Source organism: Osmerus mordax, chromosome 7, assembly GCF_038355195.1.
Source record: "Osmerus mordax isolate fOsmMor3 chromosome 7, fOsmMor3.pri, whole genome shotgun sequence".
Lineage (NCBI taxonomy): Eukaryota > Metazoa > Chordata > Actinopteri > Osmeriformes > Osmeridae > Osmerus > Osmerus mordax.
This window is the reverse complement of record NC_090056.1, coordinates 16,332,126-16,354,625: the sequence shown is the minus strand read 5'-3', so window position 1 is coordinate 16,354,625 and position 22,500 is coordinate 16,332,126. Positions and strand designations below refer to the sequence as shown.

The window sequence follows — 22,500 nt, the reverse complement described above, 5'->3', positions numbered from 1 at the left end:
GTCAGACTGTGTCCAGAATGGACTGTGGTGTTGGCAGTGTTCTCACCATCATGTGGGGTGCTATCGTGTTAACCCAAACCAGTGGTCAACCATGTGGACATACGGAGCGGCGAGAGAACCGTTGGAGTTATATCATATAAACCTCTGTAATGTACAAACAGGAGACAGGAAGTGAGGCATTCCATATCTATTTGGATATCTGTCAAGGTCAGTGCGGTTAGTTCTGTATTATCTGCTTGGAAAGAGAATGTGTGTCCACTCTTTTCTGATGTGTCTTGACCTTGCTGCTCTACACTGGTCTGTTGGATTTAACAGATTTTCTGGTGCAGGTTCAGGGGAGAGAGGAGAGTTCTGTTAGAAAAACAAACCTCCCTTGTCTCACAGAGACAGAATTAATTTCCTGTTCATAACGTCCGGACAGCGCCCGTGTTCTAGAATGCTGCTGCAGGTTGTGCAACATCCCTCGGGACCAGATCTCAGGAACATCTCAATGTCCAACAGCAGATAATGGCAACACAGAAAACAAGTTAACAACACAGAAATGTATTAACGTGGTCATTCAGTGAATCTTGCGAGAAAATGATTGGAATCTTAGACAAGTGACTGGAATCCAAGATATGCCAAAGCATATCTTGGATTGCTTTGGTCTCATGCCCTGGTGAGGAAACCATCCAACCTGCTCATCGAAACGTTCAGGATAAAAAGGGGACAGAGTGTTTGGGGAGTGGTTGAGTGGATACCGGAACGAGGGGATGGGGCTGCTCTGTGCATCAGGCCACTGATTGGGTCCAGATGTCTGGGGAGGAGACGGGAAGCTTTAGGGTGTCCCCTGAAGAACTGGGGTGGAGGAGGAAGAGGGAGTCCAGAGCCCAGAGCTGAAGTCATGCTCAGCTGTAGACAGACACCACACCCCATGATATGCCTTGTCCTCCTCTCTCGTCTCCATGGCTCCCGTCTGACTGGAGCGCCATGGAAGTCCAGCAAGGGAACATAGGGGGAGAAGGAGAAGAGGTGAGAAGGGGTGGGATGGAGGGAGCAGAGGGTAGAAGGGTCAAGGCAGATAGGTGGATTGGAGGAATGGAAGGAAAAGAAAAAGAGATGGGTGAGAGGGGAGGTTGATAGCAGTGTCTAAGTAGAGATGCTGGTAGATGTTGTTATTTATGTTGCTCATGAAGTTGTGGTTGTTGTCTGGAACCTTTCAGACTGGGAGAACAGATGGTCTGGATATCAGGGAGGGGTTGACCAAGGAGGAATTCTGGTTCTGTTTAGCAGAGAATCCCTCTTCCATTATGGCTAATGCCTGGGGCGGCTCCCTCTTCAGTCACTATGGATTAAACACCATCTCTCTCTCTCTCTCTCTCTCTCTCTCTCTCTCTCTCTCTCTCTCTCTCTCTCTCTCTCTCTCTCTCTCTCTCTCTCTCTCTCTCTCTCTCTCTCTCTCTCTCTCTCTCTCTCGGCAGGTTTCAGAAAGTTCTGGGTAGATGAAGGTTCCACACCCTTCAACAAACACTCAGTTCCAGAAGTCCTTGACAACCTGGACTAACACGCAGCATGTGAAACCTATTACTGGGCCATCAACCTCTAGGATGACAGCATCTCTCTCACACACACACACACACGCACACACGCACACGCGCACGCGCACACACACTCGCACCAACACCCCACACACATTACGTAACATACACTCATACACACATACATTTTACATTACATTTAGTCATTTAGCAGACGCTCTTATCCAGAGCGACTTACAGTAAGTACAGGGACATTCCCCCAAGGCAAGTAGGGTGAAGTGCCTTGCCCAAGGACACAACGTCAGTTGGCGTGACCGGGAATCGAACTGGCAACCTTCGGATTACTAGCCCGACTCCCTCACCGCTCAGCCAACTGACTCCCATACACACATGGTCTGGTCATTTCTCATGGTGGAAGTTATAAACCTTCAAAATAATTTAGAAAATGGCTCATTCAAACTACAAATATATTAGACATAATATGAGAAAACAACAGCACCAACAAATATATAATATTTGTTGTTGGTGCTGTTGTTGATGCTGTATTTGGTATCGTAGTCGTAGTGACTGTTGTTTGTCTGATGATTGCTGTAGTATGGAACACAGGGAACTTCCCAAAAGGACTGATAAATATATCCATCCAAAGCAGTCCTTCCGTGGCAACCTGTACCAGCCACCTAGCGACGCACCAATCAGAAGAAGATAAACGTAGATGTGCAGCCGGGCTTGCGGTCTGCCAGAGTTCAGATTCAGCCAATGGGCATATCCAATCAGGAGGACGGGATCATATTTCCCTCTCTTTCCCATTCCTGAGAGGGTTGGAGCGAAGGTTAGAGTGAACATGAGGGTGAAGGGAAGCTCCAGCAGAACAACACGGGTCACCAGGATGGGTATGACACCCGGCTGATGTTGTGGGTTAAGGATCGGTCCTGAGGGACCAGCGAGGAAACCTGCGTGCTGACACCTTGTGTCCACGCCAAGACAGAGTGAGTCACACACATGTATGAATGTGTGCGTATCAGTATGTTATTGAGTCAGAGTAAGTGTGTGAGTGTGTGCATGTACCAGTCAGTGCAGTGTGTGTAATGAGATCTCTTGCTGGTGTGTGTGTGTGTGAGTGAGTGAGTAAGTGTGTGTGAGTCTGTGCACTGCTGTTTCTCCAGCACTCCCTCTAAAAGCTGGGCTGACGAGGCTTAGCTTCAGAACAGAGGGGAGAGGCACAGCCGAGGGATCACACTCTCTCACACACACGGAGGCCATACGAACTCTCACACACACACACACACACACACAGTCTTTCAGCTCTAGGGACCCACAAACAAACACGCACATACACTGCAACTACGATCAGACACACACACACTAACAAACACGCAAACAGACATTCTCTCACACACACACACACGCAGAACAGAACGAACAGCAGGGTCCACCCTCACAGAGGTGACCATCAGAGGAGACCCTCACAGGGACTTGACGCCCAAGTCATGAAGCGACCAGCCACGCTCCAGGGGGTAGAGATCCAGGGGACAATCCAGAGGAAGACTACCCAGAGGAAGGCCCCCATTCCTGGACTTACCCTGCGCTGGGCTCCCCTGTGGACTGGCCTCTTGGTTGTGTGTCTCAGCATGGCCCCTGCCTGCAGCCAGTTAACGCAGGAGGACGAGGAGAGACTGCTGCAGCTCCACAACCACCACAGAGGCCAGGTGGAGCCCAGCGCAGCCAACATGCTGGCCCTGGTAAGCCATCGCGGGGAGAGGGGGAGGGAGGATGGAGGGATTGATGGAGGGAAGTAACAGGGGTGGATGGAAAGATCGACAGTGGGATGGAAGGTAGGAAAGAAGGGATGGAGGGAGGGATAGTCTGAAAGTGATGCACAGAGGTGCAAAATAGGGTGACGAGAAAAGTATGGAAGGTGTGGTGGATCCGTGGAGGAAGGGATGGAGAGATAAAGTAGGTGTGTTTATCTGTCATTTCAATATGGTAGCAGGACCAGGCTTGTTTGTGTCTGTACCTGGAGGAGCTGGATGAGGAGGAGGAAGGTTAACTCTTCATGGGGCTGTTCTAGGTTTGGTAATCAAGAGACAGTCAGTATTCTGTGGATATACATGCCCTATCTTTCTAGCTTGTGCCATTCAAGCAGTTACATTCAGAAAGCTTTGTATTTCTCTCCACTATTTAATACATGTGCTATCTCACGGGTGAGTCTGTACTCACCCGTAACAAGATCACTTGGTAGAATATGGATGATTGATCCCATTCATGTTGGATTGTCGGTGATTTGATAGTAGTGTGACTACTTGGGTGGAATCTTTGGAGCAGGCATGGAAACCTTAAATAGTTAAATGGCAAGCCTGTTTAACAGCGAGCCTGTTTAACAGCAAGCCTGTTGGGTTTCTATATTAGCTAAATACTTAACGTTGTGTATTTTGAGGGTAGAGGGACTCCTTGGGTGGGAAGTTGGAGCAGGGAAAAGAAACAATGAATAGTTGGAATGCCTGCTGCGTGAAAAATCTAAAATGTCCGAATTCTGAAAAAAAACTACCTTAGAGTAATAGTGAGATTGTAACTCCAGTGAAACATTGCCTGGACATTAACATTTATCATCAATACATTTTATCCTGTTTGGTTAAAGTTATTTTTCTGAGTCACTCCACAGAGGGCCTAATCCCACATAAACAAATCAGACAGTAAATGTGGAAGTGTAACCCCAGGACACTCCCTCCACTGAGTTCCAGGAACTGGAAAGGTGGTGATGGTGTCGTTCTGCATCAGCTCATTCCCATGTTGATGCAGTGTTGGAGTGGAGAACACACATCGTCACATTCACCCTCTGCTGACAGTGTGAGCAGGAGGAGGAGAGGGAGGAGGAGGGGGAGAGAGAGGAGGAGAGGGAGGAGGGGGAAGAGGAGGGGGAGGAGGAGGGGGAGGAGAAGGAAAGGGATGAGGAGAGGGAGGAGGAGGGGGAGGAGGAGAGGGAGGAGGAGGGGGAGGAGGAGAGGGAAGAGGAGGGGGAGGAGGAGGGGGGGGGGGAGGAGGGGGAGGAGGAGAGGGAAGAGGAGGAGGGGGAGGAGGAGGGGGGGGGAGGGGCTCAGGGTTGGAGTTTGGCAATAAGAGGGAGGGATGAGGGGGAGAAGAGCAGGACAGAAGGAGTGAAGTGAGAGAGAGAGAGAGAGAGAGATAGAGAGAGAGAGAAGAGAGAGGGAGGGAGGGAGGGAGAGAGAGAGAGAAAGAGAGAGAAAGAGATAGAGAGAGAAATAGAGAGGGAGGGAGGGAGGGAATGGAGGAGAGAGTGAGTGAATGAGTATCCTCACAGAGGAATGTGTGTGTGTGCTGTCCAGATTCCGGGAGATCTCAGCTTGTCTCGGCAGGGACATCTCCATATTCATGTTTACACTCTGATCTTGGAGAGTCACTGGGCCGGAACTGGGCCGGGAGAGACACTGGAGGGATGGCGTGTTTCTATCAAGATCAGGAGAAGGAACAGATCAAGAGCCTTTCGGAAAGTGCCCCAAAAACATTACTGGTGATCACATCAAAGTATCCTTGTCCCATGTCTTGTCACGCCATTCTACCTCTGTGAATCCCCTATCCCCTATCAGCATATCTAACTATCTACAGTGATCACGCACACTATTTTCAGTTATATACACTCATTGCCTCCAGTCAAGACCTGCATGGTGAGCAGTATTTCATGGGTTTCATACAATATGTGCTTGTAATGCTCTCTGTGTGATTGATGTAATGGCTGTAAAAACATGTTACGGTACAGTGGTACTCATGTCTGTTATGACATAAAACACGACAGCTTGGTCTTGCGACAGAGAGTAGTGATGTGTGGAAATTAAAAAGCTTATGGCGTGAGAATATTTGTGGATTGAGAATAGCTTTTGTATACAGTACTGTATGTATGGCCAGTATGTGAGTGTGAGAGTGTGTGCGTGTGTGTGTGTGTGCTATGTGTGGTTAGTCAGTGTAATACTATCCAGATGTGGAGAAGGAGGTCATTGTTTTTTTAGGGTCCAACACAGCTGAGAGGTGGTGGACTGTGTGTGTGCGTGTGTGTGTGTGTGTGTACCCGCGCTATCATCCAACACCAGAGCATTGTGTTTTTGGAATCCCGGGTGGCTGAACAAACAAACATCTCATCACAAGACTTGTTATGCATCTCTGGAATCTCTCTTTCTCACTCTCTCTCTCTGTCACACACACACACACACACACACACACACGGTTCAGGGCTTCAGTTTCATCTATTCAGGATATTATCTACAATTCCAAATCCAAAGCTTTTAAGCTCATACACCATGGGGCTGTGGAATGCTGGCCTTTGCCAGTAAGACTGAGTGGAGGAATTGCTTTACAGTATGTGTATAGGTGATAGGTCTCATTATCATTTGCTACACAGGCAGTCATGAGATACTTATTGTCTTCAGTGATCAAACCCGCGTTGGTTGAAAAGTTCAACCTGAGCCTCAGCCTATCATTTTACAACAATATCTCAGTCAACTTTATGTGTCAGTTTACTGTAGCATCATCTCAATATTGTGGAGGAAACAGCTGATCTCAGAGGGGAAATACCACGGTCCCCTGGTTCCTGTTCTGGTGTCGAGAGACGAGCGAAGGTCATGGTATTACCGTAACACTGCACGGTGACACCAGGAGGGGCAGCAAACAGTCACCTTTGACCTTTAAACATGGGGGAGAAGAGAAGGACAGACAGAACAATGTTAACATTTACGTTTAGTCATTTAGCAGACACTCTTATCCAGAGCGACTTACAGTAAGTACAGGGTAAGTACATTCTCCCCAAGGCAAGTAAGGTGAAGTGCCTTGCCCAAGGACACACGTCATTTGGCACGGCCTGGAATCGAACCAACAACCTTCTGATTAATAGCCTGACTCCCTAACCGCTCAGCCATCTGACTCCCAATGTTAAGACCAATGTGATCATAATAAGACCCTCCCATATTGACCCCAACCATAGCCTCAGGGGAGATGTATGCATTATCAGGGCCTTGTCTGATTGCCCCCCCCCACCCCCATTACCACCACCGCCCCCTCCTCACATCGTAACTTAAATAAAAGTTATGTGTTGAACCATCATAGTCATGTATAATAGTAGTTTATGAAAATATTCCGCCTCCCATCGGGTTCATTTGGTCTGCGCCCTATCTCGGTCACCCCATATCAAATGTTGTGGACGTGCCGCTGCGGAGGACTGTCGGATGGTGTACTGTGATGTGGGGTAGTGTCTCCCCCTGGCTGTCACTGGGAGTCACTGCAACAACAGGAATCAGGAACCAGTCTTTCTGTCCCTCTGTCCTTCAGCGATGGGATGAGAAGCTACGAATTCTGGCGGAGAGCTATGCAGTCAAATGTATCTGGAACCACAACCCGGACCTGCAGGAGATGAACACTGGGGAGAACCTGTATGTCACTGAAAGCTCACTGGACCTGGAACAGGCGCTGAAGGACTGGTTCTTGGAGCACCACAGCTATGATTTCGCGACAACAGACTGTGAGGAGGGAAAGATGTGTGGGCACTACACTCAGGTAAACATGACTATGGTACACTTGTGTACACAAACTAGACTACTATCCTGTACCTTGTGCATTGAAAAAAGCACCTGCTAAATGAATGCCTTCACATTGGTGTTTGTGTGTGTGTGTGTTTGTGTTTCAGATGGTGTGGGCGCAGTCATCTGCAGTGGGCTGTGCCACCCATGTCTGTGACACGATGGAGGGGCTGGAATTTAAGAAATCCACCTTCCTGGTCTGCAATTACTTCCCAGCGTAAGACCTGATACCACACAAACTCTATCTGATACCACACACACTACCTGATACCACACACACTCTACCTGACACCACACACAATCTACCTGACACCACACACACTCTACCTGACACCACACACACTCTACCTGACACCACACACTCTACCTGATACCACACACAATCTACCTGATACCACACACACTCTACCTGATACCACACACAATCTACCTGATACCACACACACTCTATCTGATACCACACACACTCTACCTGATACCACACACACTCTACCTGACACCACACACACTCTACCTGACACCACACACACTGTACCTGATACCACACAAACTCTATCTGATACCACACACACTCTACCTGACACCACACACAATCTACCTGACACCACACACACTCTACCTGACACCACACACACTCTACCTGATACCACACACAATCTACCTGATACCACACACACTCTACTCTAGTCTGTTTTAAGCTTCTCTCGTCTCCTCTCCCCTCTCCTCCTCTCTCATCTCCTAAATAACCCTGGGCCCGGGATAACAGACCTGTTTCCCCCCCTATCGGCGGGCCCATGGCCATATATGAGGGAGATGTTCGAAATTGTCGGCGACAAAAATTATTCCCGGCGAATGCGTCTATGGTGTATTTTTGTATTAATATAATGTGAGGTCCAGTTACTAGCGTGACACTAAAACAGGTAGTAGTAATGGCATCTTTTTACTTAAGTATATGTCAGAGCCCACACTTCTTTTCTTCAACTTGAGTGAAAAAGTGTAGTCAGTTCTGGTAAAATAACTTTTACCAGTCATTTTAAACATGAGTATCTGTACTTTTACTTGAGTGAAGGATGAGTGTACTTTTGCTATCTCTGCATGTAAATATGTTTTAAAGTGCTTCACCCTGATTGACCACCAACGAGGACTCACTCTTTACTGCAATTGTATTTTTTATGTCTGTGCTGTGTTTGTGTGTTCTGTATGTGTTCCGTGTGTTGTTTGTACGTTGTGGGTGTGTGTTCTAGGGGCAACTATCCAGAGGTCCTGCCCTATGAGGAGGGACCACCGTGCTCCAAGTGTTCAAGCGATGTCCCTAGCTGTCAGGACAGCTTATGTGGTAAGGCCTCTCTGATTCTCCTGGCTGTTCTCCTTCCCACTCCCCTTCTCCTCCTCCATGCTTATTGCTCCTCCTTACTCCCTTTCACTGCTCCTCGTAGCTCAAGGCGTTCTCCCTGATCCCTCTTGCTTCTCCCTACTGCTAAAGAAAGAAAGAAAAGTCAGTTCTCCATGCCAGCTGTAACGCCTGTTTTCCTGGTGTCCCCTAGTACCTGCTGCTGAGCCCACAGATGAACCCACCCCTTGGGAAGAGCCTACGTCAGACGCCCCCGACTCTGCCATTGCTGCGTCTTCCAACCCTCCACACGAGCCAGGCCTGGAGCCTATCTCCGGCCCGGGACATACCCCTGGCCCAGGGCCTACCCCCGGCCCAAGGCCTACCCACGGCCCAGGGCCTACCCACGGCCCAGGGCCTACCCCCGGCCCGGGGCCCACCCAAGAGGACAGGGAGCCAACCGGGACAAAGAGTACGGAGGGAGAAGAGGGACGGGTGAATGAACAGGCCGTGGAGAGGGACGATAAGGAGATGAATATGTCATCTGCAGGAATGTCTACTAAACCTGCCTTCGTCACGATTGGAGTAGTTGTCCTTCTCTCATTGGGGCTGTGAGGTCTGTGTGTGTGGTGTACATGACTTGATGTAAATTTACCCGACACCACGCACTGTTCATTCATAAAACTGGAGTTGACCTGGACATAATGTTACAACAGGGATTTATACCTAATTAACCACAGCATACCTTCTTAGCAAAAGCCTTATGCACGGCACAGCATCTTAATAATGCATTACCAATTTATACTGTATAAAACAAATGTAGCTATCCGCAACTAGTTTTGACAGCAAGGCACATACTTTACAAATATGATTGGGATTCACTTTTCAATACGGAATGATTCTGTACATGTCTGTATATAATATGAATAAACTAGGTGTTGGTTGCTCTATTGTCTAATACCTTCCATCAGTCCTACTATCATTTCTATGCCCCGGAATAAGCTATTCTAAGCTGGAACTGTCGGCCTGCTTAGAGAAAGGTTTTGTCTAATATCATGTCTCAGCAGCTTCTCGTAACCGAGGTAACATCATCAGGCTCTTCTTCCCTGTCTTCCTCTTAATATCTTCCTCTGCCTCTTTTATACACATGCACAGAAAATTGGGAGGGAAAAAAACTTTTTAAAAAACTTTAGAGAGTGTTGGAATGGAGGAGAGATGGAATAAGGAAGAGGGGTAGGAAAGTGAAAAGCCTTGTTACTGTAGGAGGTAACCTAGGGTGAGAGAGAGAGAAAAAACAGAGTAAAGTTGAGGGAATCAGGCTTGGTGAGTGAAGCACACAGCTCAACTGAAATATTCATTAACTAGCACTTCACTTCGCACAGAGGCTAAATCTGGCAGGAACATTAGGACTCAACAGCTTGGTTCTAATCTGACACTGTTCTATGGTATTGAGTTGTGGTTCACAGAGAACTTTCCTCTGGTGCTACAGAGAACTAGAGAATGTTCCATGGTCTGGCCTGATGCTGCAGAGGAACTCGAGAACGTTCTTCGGTATTCTCTTATATTGTCTGTTTTTAAAGAGGGCAGCGAAGCCTGTAAGAGATGTTGAAATGTCACGTTACATCACAGGGGAGGTTCGCCGCATGACCTCCTAACGGGACAGGAAGTGACACATTTAGGTTTGTGAACATTCTGACATTCGTTCCTACGCCACCCTGTCAGCTGGCAAACCTCTCATCCTGGAGGTCCTGGCCACTGTTGGGCTCTGTCCCGTAACTGGTGCAAACGACTGTAGTGAAGTGTGTAACAGATGCAGGCGGGTGGATAGCTAGCACCTACTGTGTGATGACGCTGCCTCTATGTACTGTGTGCAGTGTGTGTGTACGTGGTGTACTAGGCATTCACATGCTGACTGGACTGCAGCCTGGATTGCACACAGTCGTTGCTATGGCTGTGAAGGACTGGAGAGACATATGCAGGACAGTGTCAACCTTGACCACAGGGCCTGGTGGATGGGGGAGAGGAGAGGGAGAGGAGATGGGTGGAGAGGAGAGGAAAAGGAGAGGGCCTGGCACTAGTGGGGACATGATACAGTCTGACATGGCCTGGTATACCCTCTTTTCTCTCCTCTCTCTCTCTCTCTCTCTCTCTCTCTCTCTCTCTCTCTCTCTCTCTCTCGCTCTGTCTCTCTCTCTCTATGGCATGGCTCCCTGTTTTACTCCAATTCCAAATCTCTCTCTCCCTTCTGTCACATTCTCTCTAGTTCTCTACCACTTTCCGTTTCTCTCTTTATCACACAAACACTCTCAATCTCTTTTCTTCTCTCCAGATAACAAATTGTCACAAAAAAATCTAATGTGTTGTGACATTTAGGTAAAATGAACAAAAAACCTTTCAAATAGTCAGGAACACAGTGATGAAACCCTGGGAGTACTGATATGACTGACCTGTTGTAACTCCTTGGAATTTCTGTCGGGGTGTGAGTGAGGTCACCAAACCACAGTTAAACCATGCTAGCCAGGGATAGTTTCATGGGTTGTGGGGGTGGGGAGGGCTGAGAGGTGATCCATGTGTTAATTCTGTCTCCCTTGAGTCCAGAAGAAAAGCTCATTAGCCAGCATAAATATTAGTTACATAACATCTCACTTCCTGTCTTATCTGCCTGCCTTCCATTACTAACCTCATTCTCCTGGATTGTCCAGCTTGGCAGGCACTGCTGACAGATACAGACTGATGGCTGCATTTTGGAGGTGATAAATCTTTTTTTTTCTGCGCATTTTCCTATTTCCGAGTGGAATTACACATATAAACGGGTAATACAGATTGATTGATAATCTGTGTACAGTCCACCCAGTTGCTTTATAACGTAACATACGGTGTGGAAGTATGGGCATTTCACAGCAACACATGAATGGATGTTTGACAGGCGGAAACGGTAAACCAATGACAAAAGAGGTCCGCCTTCTTCTTATGATCTTGATCAGAGAATGGTCCATTGGTGAACGAGGCAATTAATATGTATGAGAAGAGCTACTGTTTAGGATGTGAATCTGGGGAAACAGACGATGAGCGAGAGAGAGAGAGAGAGAGAGAGAGAGAGAGAGAGAGAGAGAGAGAGAGAGAGAGAGAGAGAGAGAGAGAGCAAGAGCGAGAGCGAGAGCGAGAAAGAGCGAGTGCTAGCGAGAGAGGGCGAGTGCGAGAGAGCGAGAAGGAGAGAGAGAGAGACAGAGCGAAAGAGAGAGAGAGAAACGGATGAGTGCAGGGTTTCTCCGCCGCCGCAGAGCATCCGATCTGATATTTAAACCGGGCTAACCGCTGTGGTAGGGCTACCCATTCGGTGTCCCCCCGGTCTGTCCTTTTGGACGCGTTCTGCATTCTGAAACAAGCAGCGTCAATGCACCTGTTCTTTCGACCGCCTCCATTCCTCTGGACTGGCGGAATACCTCTGTTACCTTGGCGCCCGGCCTCCCCTCTCATCCCTCCTCTCCTCTATTCCCTGCGTAGCTAGGTTCTCTCGGGTGCCATCGCTGCTGCACAGACAGACATGGGCTGTCGACTCTCAGGACAGTGGACGGACCATAAGAAAGGAAGTGAGTACAAAATGTGTCTGTTTTCCTTTCAATAGTTAACACTATGCTTAATAGCTTCACATGTGATGTATGTGTTTAGCAGGTGTTTGCGAAAATTATTGTAAATATAGGCCCTATATATACAGTATAGTATATACAGTTTATATATAATATATATATATAATATATATACAGAGAGAGAGAGAGAGAGAGAGAGAGAGAGAGAGAGAGAGAGAGAGAGAGAGAGAGAGAGAGAGAGAGACATAACGGGTGGCCTCATTGGCCCGACTCGAACATGTTTACAGTATAGAACTATAGCTTTAGATAGATGTACAGTTATATCTGTTTGAGCTCTATATAGGGTAAAGAGATAAGGTAAGATATACTTTAATTTGTCCATATGGAAATGAGTTCTGGACTCTGTCCTGCAGTTCCACAGAAGATGAAACCCTAGATCACTCGAGGGGTGGTGAAAAGAGTGGTACTGTATTTTAAGAGTAATTCAGGAACACACACAAAAACACAGAGACACACACAGGCACAACAAAAGCACCCAAAACAAAAACACGTAAACACACATGCCTGAGACCCGAAAAAGGCCAGTTCTGTTGTCCCTGGGCTATGAGTCATTATAGATAGGGTGCTTGTGCTCTCTCTCTCTCTCTCTCTCTCTCTCTCTCTCTCTCTCTCTCTCTCTCTCTCTCTCTCTCTCTCTGTCTCTCTCTCTCTCTCTCTCTGTCAGGGTGAACTGAAGTGGAAGAGCCTGGCCTGGGATGCCTCTGCAGGGGTTTTGTAGTAGAGCACAGAGTAGCTAGAGAGAGAAACAGACAGAGAGAGAGAGAGAGTCAAACAGAGAGAGCAGGAGGTTCAGAGTTAGCCCCAGGGGGTTGGGGGTCAAACAAGGTGTGGGGCTAGCTCTGACCTACATCTCTGCAGCCGGTACCAGGGGCGAGGACGGTGGAGCCTGTTTCAGCCAGGCCTGTTGACTCTGCTTCCCTCACATGCAGCCTTCCATGTGTATTTAGCAGAGACAGAGCCTGAGTTGAGATGAGTCCACAACCTTTCAGATGACGTGTGAGGCCTATGTGAGGTCACATGGATGATGGAATGTACTGTGTTTTCATGGTCATGTTTGGCTATGTCAAGCCGCGGTCATCTAACGCCTTGGCCCAAACTGTCCGTGTGTGCTTCGTCTCCAGGGTAAAGGGCGCGAAAAGTCCCGCCGTCATCGCAAAGAGTTGCACTTCCTGGATGAATACGGCCAGCCAGTCACCGTGCAGGTGGAGGGCCGGAAGGGGCGGAGACATCACCAGTGCTACACGACCGACTGCAGCACGCAGACAGAGCGCCACTGGGAAGCCCTCCGCAGACTGGGGGTGGTGGAGGGGTCTGAACCCGCCCTGGGGGGCTACGCACAGGGGTAGGCACCGCTGCTCCTGGGGGGTCAACTTTTGGAACTAAGCGACTCTGATTCCAGGAGTTTAAGGGGCAGTGTAGTCAGAAAACAATGCAGCTGCAATCAGTATCAGATAGAGATATTCATTCAAAATGTCATAGAGGTTTGAAGGTAATGACTGCTTCTTTTTAGGCCCTATTACGACCCCAGGAACCTGCCACCTGACCTCTACTCAGCCAATGGCTACCTACCTAGTGTGTCCTATGGCGTGGATGAAATTGACAGTCTTGATTATCAGGCACGTTTATGAATTAATTGATTACATAATTCATTCATAATTCATTGTTTGATTCATTCATTGTTTAATTCATTCATTGTTTAATTAATTTATCCTTCATTCATCTTCATTTATTGTGTTATGAACTAAACAACTGAACTGCCTCTGTTTTAGGACTCTGATGTGTTGAGCTACCAGCCCAACAACCGCAACTGTCTGATTGGTTGCTGTAATACTGACCAGGAAGACCCCAACAGCTTGCTGAGTCAGGTAATTGATCACATGATTGGATCTATCAACTCACCAACGATATAAACAATAAAGAATTCTGCCAACCTGCAGGATATCTGTTAGCGATCAATAATACTGATACTATTTTCAGCGTAATGGTAATATACAACCATGCTCCTCTCATCTCATCTCCAGGGAGAGTACGAGTCAGGCTGGTTGGAGCCTCCACTGGGCTACCTGCCTCTCCATGAGAGAGACAGTGGGCTTGGCTGCACTGACGGCAGCATCCACCAGGGGGAGCTCTCAGAGCCTGAGAGCGAGGAGGGCCCTGAGGAGGCTGTGTCCTCCCCCCCGGGTCACACCAGCCGAGGCTCCTCCTCCTCCTCAGAGTCCCTCCTCTCCTCCGAGCTCAGCGACTCTGGCTTCCACAGCATCAGCACGGGAGAGTTCCGACGCGTCCAGAAGATTCTAGACGGGCGCATGCATAGCCGTCGGACTAGGCACCTTCCCCGTGACCAGTGGCCAGGGAGCAAAGCACGCTGGGATTTGGAGTCTATCCCTGAGGCCCGGGCTTCGGAACAGACCCCCGCCTCACACCAGTGCACCATGGGTAATTCTGGGCAGATCCGGAATGCTTGCAGTCCGTCCCTGGGCCGGCATCAAGCAGGCCCCAGTCTGGCTGCCAGCTGTCGTACCGAGCCCTGCCAGCGGAGGGCGCTCCGGATAAACCAGCACGTCTCCATGGAGCTGCCCGGCCGCAGCTACACACTGCAGGACCTGAGTGAGCGGAGACGGGCCAGCCACCCTGCCCTGCCCCTGGGACACCAAGGCTATGGCAGGCAGGCCAGGGAGGAGAGCAGGGGACCTCTGGGGGCCCAGGGCAGCCAAGGGGAGGCTGCCTGGCAGGGGGAGTACAGGCAGGAGAGGAGGGCTGCTGAAGCTGGAGCCAGAGAGCAGTATATTACCACCCCCAGTCAGAGGCTGGGCTCAGACTCACTGGGCCCCACCAAGAGGCCTGGTTCTGGGTCTGGGTCGGGTTGTGGGTCAAGACCAGGGTCTGGTTGTGGGTCTGGAGGGACAGCTGACTGGCGTGGTGTCCAGACCCTGGCCCCCCTGCCCCCCCAGCCTGATCCCTCCTGCAGCCCCCTCTACAACACTTTGGGAGGGGGCTCCCCTCGCTCCCGGACCCCTCGCATGGCCAGGAACCAGCTGCTCAAGGCCCGGGCCTCCCGATTGGCAGACGAGCGCAGTGAGGTCACCACGGACGAGGAGGCTCGTGGCGAGGGCTGGGCGGGGCGTTACTGGAACAGGACAGAGCGGCGGCGCCACCTGGTACTGGCGAGGCAGCAGAGGCAGAGGAAGGTAGCTCGAGGCGGGGCGGAAGGTCGAGGCGGGGCGGAAGGTGGGAGGAAGGAGGGCGGCGGGGGGCTGGAAACAAGTTCTGGAGTAGTGAGCTCTGGGTCGGGCTGCAGGTCGGTCCTGGAGCTGAGTCATAGGAAGCAGAGCCGACTGAGGAACCACAAGCTGCTGGATGACTGGACCACTGTGGAGGAACTGCTGACCCACGGGACCAGACTGGGCCTGGCCGACCAAACCCTCTGCCCCAGCCCCCTGCTCTCTGTCACAACTGTTTAAAGTGTGTGTGTGTGTGTGTGTATCGAGGGAGTCAGGTATGTGATTCTACTGTAACTACCTCATGTTCTCCTCTCTCCCACCGGATCCAAGCTCTGTCTAAGACAGCGCATCACAAACTGTCACATCACAACTGTTTGCGGGCTCTCTGGCATCACCAGCCTGCTCGGGCACTGTGGACTTCATCAGCAGGATCAACTGCAGTGTTAGACTGTGGCAGTATGCACAGATATCAATGATCTGCATATATATATATAAATCTCTATAGCAGTATGAGGCACTATTTGTTACGAGGCTGCTGTGCTCACCAGTCACTGTGCTGTTGCCTGTTACTGTCTGCTCCAACACTCCACAGCACAGCACACAACTGTGGTAGATGCTACGGAGGGAAATCACAACCATACAACTGTGCGAACCGTACCGAAGCATGTGTCATTGTCATTGAATTGTTGCAACGCATTTGGCTCCAGACTAGACTCTGCTGTGATCTCTTGCTGCTTGTGGTAGGATAACGAAACTAACGCTTTATTTCCTAGGAAGACTCAGGTAGTGTATTTGTGTTGTACAATCTTACGTGTTGTAGATGTTTCTCCAGCAGGGAGATGTGACTGCACTACTCACATCCCAGTTCATCAATCTAGACTAGGGTGCCCCATTTCACTTGTTGAGGGCCGTAGGGTGTGGGCAGTGAGCAGACACTATGGCACAATGTTTTCAATTTTCTGGTATTTAGTATTTCGGTCGTGTGGAGGTGTGTTGGTCGCTCCTCTGAATTTATTCAAGGACTTGGTGTGTGTGTGTGTGTGCGTGTGCGTGTTCCCTCTTCACCATCACTAGGGTCCGTCTAAGGCCTGTCATTTTTCAGCCAAGTGATGTTTCAGATCACTGTATGATCCTGAGTTCTGTGGAAATTGATTCTTTAATAAAAGTATTGAACTTCACTAAGTCTAATGTTCTATTTCTTCACTCATTCCAACATTTGTCATATTTATAGTTTTATCTCTCGTCTCCATCCGATTATGATTTCATTAGTTAAACACTAACCAACCAAGGTATAGCAGTTATACTTGAATGAATAACACAAATGAACCATCCTTAGGGCCCAATGCGCTGTGAGTTTGAGAATTTTCCCTGCTCCAACACACTTAATTCAAATGAATGGGTTGCCATTAAGCTCTGCAGAAGCCTGATAACGACCCATTAATTTGAATCGGGCGAGTTGGAAGAAGGAAACATCTAACACTTGCAGGGCAGTGGGCCCCAAGGACCAAGGTTACAAAACACACAAATTATTATTTATGATTATTTCGTCCATTCTGAACATAGTCTGGCCGGTTGGTCTTGACAGGAGAGGGCTTGAGCGCTTCCTGAGCAGACAGCACCACCTGCTGGTGAACTAGGGTTTTGGTTTGAATGGAGGAGAAAATGGTGAGAAAACGTTATTTTATCTGGAACTCGGAACGCCAAATAAAAGTGATGGTACATTATTCTAAGATGACACATTTTTTATGACTGCAAAGGAAATGGTGGTGACTAGGAGGTCTTCAGTATACCTTCAATCAGACTATGATGAACAGTGGCCAGATGTCTGTGGTGTTTCGTGGCTACCAGCGTCTTGATCTTGACGACAGTTTCAATCTTCTCTCATGTCGTCAACAGATACACCTGGCGTCGTCTACTGGGGATTAAGAGGAAGCAGTCGCTGTGTGAATTTACCAAGAAATCATCCACCAAGAAATCATCCAATCAACATCTCCACTGACGACAACGTCTGGGTACTTGTTGCTGAGCATGCTCTTCTGCCTCCTGTTTAGTCAGTGAAACCTTTTCTACTTTTCTGCCACCATGTGTCACTGTTGGCTAACTGTAGTTGTGTCTGTGTGATGAATCAGATCCTGCAATATCCTCATTCATCACTTGGCCTGGGTTACTTCTGTGGGAGCACATTAAAGGAATAATGTTAAGGAAGTGTTTCACAACTCTTGTCTGGGTGATGGCTGGGCTGGAGACTATAGCTGAATGTTTTTTTGAACTCCACTGCTCTAAAGTGAAGATGGTTCCCTTGAAGCATGATCTATAATACCACACTGTACAAAGTGACACACAAACGTTACGTAACAAACACAGCCCCTTTCTGTACCCAAGGAAAAGATAGTCGACATCAATCTGAATTCTGCTCTTTTTATTAGTGGAATAGAATATACACCTCTGTGCTTTTCATCTCCTCTTTCATTTCTTCCTTCTCTTCCTCTTTTGCTCTCCTCCTCCCCTCCTCCTCCTCCTCCCCTCCTCTCGGGAATCAGTGCATGTCTATTGCTGAAAGGAGTAGTGATGCAATCCTCCCCTACTAAGAACCCCCATGCCCCACATTAACCTCCCCTCCCCCTCCCCTGCCTTTCCTACATATCCCCCAATACACCCCCCCCAACACACACACACACACACACTACCCCCCTGCTCACTGATGTCTGAATAGAAGTGGTCCCCGCCCAGCGAGGTCAGGTGGTCCTCACTCACACACCTGACAGCAGAGACACCTCTAACATGCAGCATCCATGTGACACCACAGTCACACTCCTCTGGAACCCTGTTGTCGGGAAGATTACCAGAGGGCTTCCTGCAGACTGTACTCTATCATAAAGAGCTGAATGTTTGGAAGTGTGTTTGTGTGTGGGTGTGTGTGTGTGTGTGTATGTGGGAGAGGGCTGATTCTGCATACACATCATCTGCATCCTACTGTGTCAGTACTGCAGACATACCTACTGCAGCGCTCACCCTCTGAAACAGGATACCAGCTGTTAAATTATAGAAACAATATAATCAAAGATATGTCATGATATATCAAAAGATACAGCTGTTGTGTACAAGTACAAATATTGACCAAAAGGCTAATTAAATTGTCACAACGGAGAAAGAAAATGATCCAGGATTCTCAGTGTGGTAAAGTACAAAAGTAACAGCACTCACAAACATAGTGTCAAATATACAAGAAGTGAAATTGGAGATTTTGATGATTCAAAACAAAAAAGCTACAGAGTCTAAATAAACCTTTGTAAAACGGACAGCAAGTTGAACAGACTTAGTGTGTGCGTAACACACACACCTGTAAAACATTGTACAGCACCACTCCATGATGATCTAACAGAAAAACCCAAAGAAGGTCTCTATGACATTACTGAGCACACAGGCTTCATTCACTTCAGGATTCACCTCAAGGACGATGACAAGAGTCAGATGCATCACGCCTGTGGCTCATGACAGGACAACCGTGCCACAGTGCAGAACATGGAACCATGAGGTATCTGACACAAAAATGTACCTTGGTTACTCTCCCTTTGAACCCTGACCTTTCACTGTCGATTTTATGACCCCCCTGATTGACATCACTGCCACTGATCCTTCTTCTACTTTGCTGGGAGAAAACACGTATAATACCTACAACGGTATCCATGCATATTTGTGATCGATTAACACCCAACAGTCCACTCAACCTAGCTACCTCACGTACACACATACACATAGATGTATACACACACACACACACTCATTACTCACTCACCCACAATGCATTCTGGCGAGGAACATGCCTGAATGTTTCATATATATATATATATATATACATATATATATATGTCTTTTTAAAATTTGGACCAAACACACAGGTCTGGCGAAAGCACTCCTACAGTTCCCAGTCTGTTTCCTCTACAAGGTGGTTGTCACAAATATCAGGAAAAGGAAAACAAACAGTTCTGAGAGAAACAAAAAGGTTTCCATGCAAACGGAGGAGGCGGGGCCTGGGTGGCGGCCCAATCAAGGCCCGCCTCCTCCTCCACTGTACAGGGTCATGCTGGGGAAGACACTAGTCAGCTCTGCAACGCCAACGCTTCTTTTACATTTTTGGGGAAATTTTTGATGATGCAATGTGACCTACAGAAGTATGACACCAAATATGTTACATATGTACCAACTCTCCAACTCTCCTTCTCTCCAGCGACGGACCTCTGTCATGGTGGATGACGCGTGTGAAGATATCTACTGCAGAATACAGGTTTTAACAAAGAGTTCTCCCGGTTAAAGATGTTCATGTATCTGTATAATTCAGCATTTTATTATTATAGTCTTTATCGTAATCTTTCCCTGCAAAGTTTTATACACACACACGTTTTGTATAGTAATTTTTTCCTGCTTGTTCTAACGTTGCATATCTTGAAAAGGAAAAGGCTTTCAATGCCTGTGTGGGAAGAATATTGTTGAAAAACACCGACCGTCCCATTCCATACGACTACCGTGCTGTACTGTGCCATTCTCTGCTATGACCATATCCTCATGTGTTGTTTGTGTAGCAGACCATGAGTGTGTCAGGCCTGTCTGAGGTGATCTGGTCGTGTCCACAGGTCCTGTCCTGGATGTGGACCTTCTGTCAGCAGCCTGGCAGCCCACATCCTCTCACACACACACATGCTCTTAGGATTTCATAATTGCATACATTGTCTGGTAGAAGTTATAATTCCCATGACCATGGTGTTTGCAAGCACCATGCTTTCTAGAGATTGGTCCCCTGAAGGACCCCCTTAATTGTATCGAGGGCTGACTTGGCCCCATCCTGACCACGCCCACAGGAAGCTCTGTCACATAGTCCTCGTAGAACATCACACCGGTTCAAGAACTTTAGGTTCAAGCGATTGATTTGTTTCTTGTTGCTCAATGCCTCCTATCCTGTCCACTCAGGACACTTAGTGTTGGTATTGGAGTGAAGCGTTTGCAGAATATGGAAGTAAGTTTATCGTTGTTGGCTTAATCTCCTCCTCCTCCCCTTCTTCCCACCCCTCCTCATCCTGTTCTTCAGTCAGTCGCTCAGACACACCCCTCCCTCTCCTTTTGTGCATGGACCTTGGCTCCTGTGCTGGAGGGGAGGGGGGGAGGGGGTGGTTGGGGCAGGCGGGGAGAGGGGGAGGGGGGGCCGGAGGGGCAGGGTTATAAGGAGGAGATCTTGACAGTATCATGGGTGAAGGCGGTGGCGCGGGAGTTCCGCAGGATCCCTGGGATGGCTGGGGAGGGGGGCAGGCTCTCGTCAGGGGTGTTGGCCGGGGGGGTGGGGATGCTGATGATGGCGGCCGTGAAGTCACGGTCGTCACAGTTCAGCTTCAGGTCATGGGTCCTGGCATTCAGGCTGGAGCGACTACACACACACACACACACAGAAAGATCGTTAGTGGTTTGGAACGGTCTATTCTCGTTCCCTCAGCAGCATGATAAATTCCCCTGTCTAACATGACTGTGTTGAAGAATACAACACAGTAGAAAAAAATCACTTCACCGTGAGCCATTGTTTTCATGAACAATAACCTTTAGCTATCATACAGCGACTGCTAAGACTTGGTTTCATATTTGTAATTCTGTGGGGAATGTGTGACACTGATCAGGAACCACCTCTGAGGGATGGTGGTGGTCTTCTGGATGTGGAGCGTGTCCAGTTCCTGGACGCTGCCCCTGCTGACAGACACGGTGGAGTTGGCCAGGCGGATGGCCCTCCTCTTGGCCCGGCGCGGGCAGCAGGTGGACGGCTGCACCCCCTGCTGGCTGGAGATGGAAGTGCTGCGGCTGGTCCGGTAGCCCACGGACTCGGTCATGCACACCTCGCTGTAGGTCATCTCATCTGTAAACTCGTGACTCTGGGGGGGGACGGGGGGGGACAGACGACAGAGAGCGGAGGGCAGTGGTGGAGAGAGAAGATGAGAAGGAATCGGGTTATTCCACTGAGGCGGGAAAGACGGCGCCTGTCAAAAGAAGTACTGGTGAAGTGTTCCGGGACAGGTTATGGATCGGCCGCGGGGGCGTCTCTTTAGGTGTCAGAGGGAACTGTGGTCAGGTGGAGCCAGAAGGTTCTGGAGACAAGTGCTACTCACAGTGGTCTTCTCCAGGCAGTGGAGCAGATGATGGTGTTGGTGTTCGAACGCAGACCTGTTCTTCAGACACAGAGCTGCACTGTCATCGTTATGACGGTCCTGAGAGAAAACACACACAAGTATACACACACACACAGTCAAGAGTCCAAATCGATTAATGCTGTGAGGTATTCTACGAAACCAGATAATGTTAAAGTATCCCATTCCTGCTGGTGGTAGCTGTCTGTTTAGAAGTGGGTATTAAAAACCCACAGTATCATTCTGGAGATTTGTGTCTGTACTGTAACTAAGCTAGCAGTAAATAGCTCTGCAGGGCTGGGTGGAGGGGGAACGGGGGGTGGAGGGGGAACGGGGGAACGGGGGGTGGAGGGGGAACAGGGGGTGGAGGGGGAACGGGGGGTGGAGAGGGAACGGGGGGTGGAGAGGGAACGGGGGGTGGAGGGGGAACGGGGGGTGGAGGGGGAAGGGGGGGTGGAGGGGGAACGGGGAGAAGGGGGGGGGGTTGAGAAAGAAAGAAGAGAAGGAGTGTTGGAGTAAGATGGAGGGAGAGACCAGCCTGCAGACAGACACACAGGGGACATGAGCTACACCCTCTCTGCAACCCCCCCCCCCCCCCCCCCCCCACCTACCCCCCACTCACTGGCCCAGGAGCAGAATGGAAGGAAGGAGAGGGGAGGGAGGAGGACACAGAGGTGGAGAGGGAGGGCGGATGGATGGAAGGTTACAGGGAGCAAATGGAAAGCTTCTGAGGGAGTGTGTTGTGTGTGTGTGTGTGTGTGTGGGGGGGGGGGGGGTGGAGGGACACAGGTGGATGGAGAGAAGGGGGGGTGACAGAGGCGGGGGGTGGGGGGGGGTGTAGTGTGGTGATATAAATAGCTGTGCAGAGCCGTTAGTAATGGCATTATAGATCCAGGCTGGAAAAATAGCCTGGTCTGACTGTGGGATAGTAAATATTGGATTAGAGTGTCTTTCAGGAGCGTAGGGTGGAGAAACAGAATAAAGATTACCCAGTCTGAACCCGACCTGACGCATTAGAGGAAAGGAAGATTTAATCTCTTTCCAC

At 49.1% G+C, this 22,500-nt stretch overlaps 2 protein-coding genes across 2 annotated transcripts in view; one reads left to right on the top strand and one right to left on the bottom strand.

Moving 5' to 3' along the window:
• The first annotated feature begins 2,243 nt into the window (after positions 1 to 2,243).
• Positions 2,244 to 9,376, top strand: LOC136946384 (GLIPR1-like protein 1). Its single transcript, XM_067240696.1, has 5 exons — positions 2,244 to 3,256; positions 6,849 to 7,073; positions 7,204 to 7,313; positions 8,341 to 8,432; positions 8,641 to 9,376. The coding sequence occupies exons 1-5, from the start codon at positions 3,005 to 3,007 to the stop codon at positions 9,039 to 9,041; spliced, it is 1,080 nt and encodes a 359-aa protein (XP_067096797.1). The 5' UTR covers positions 2,244 to 3,004; the 3' UTR covers positions 9,042 to 9,376.
• An 11,129-nt stretch (positions 9,377 to 20,505) lies between these two features.
• Positions 20,506 to 22,500, bottom strand: part of kcnd1 (potassium voltage-gated channel, Shal-related subfamily, member 1) — an 8,684-nt gene continuing 6,689 nt past the window's right edge. The window contains exons 3-6 of the mRNA XM_067239105.1: positions 21,990 to 21,993; positions 21,438 to 21,536; positions 20,962 to 21,203; positions 20,506 to 20,710 (exon numbers count right to left, since the gene is read on the bottom strand). Coding sequence (XP_067095206.1) covers positions 20,506 to 20,710; positions 20,962 to 21,203; positions 21,438 to 21,536; positions 21,990 to 21,993 — 550 coding nt within the window. The remainder of the gene's footprint in view (positions 20,711 to 20,961; positions 21,204 to 21,437; positions 21,537 to 21,989; positions 21,994 to 22,500) is intronic.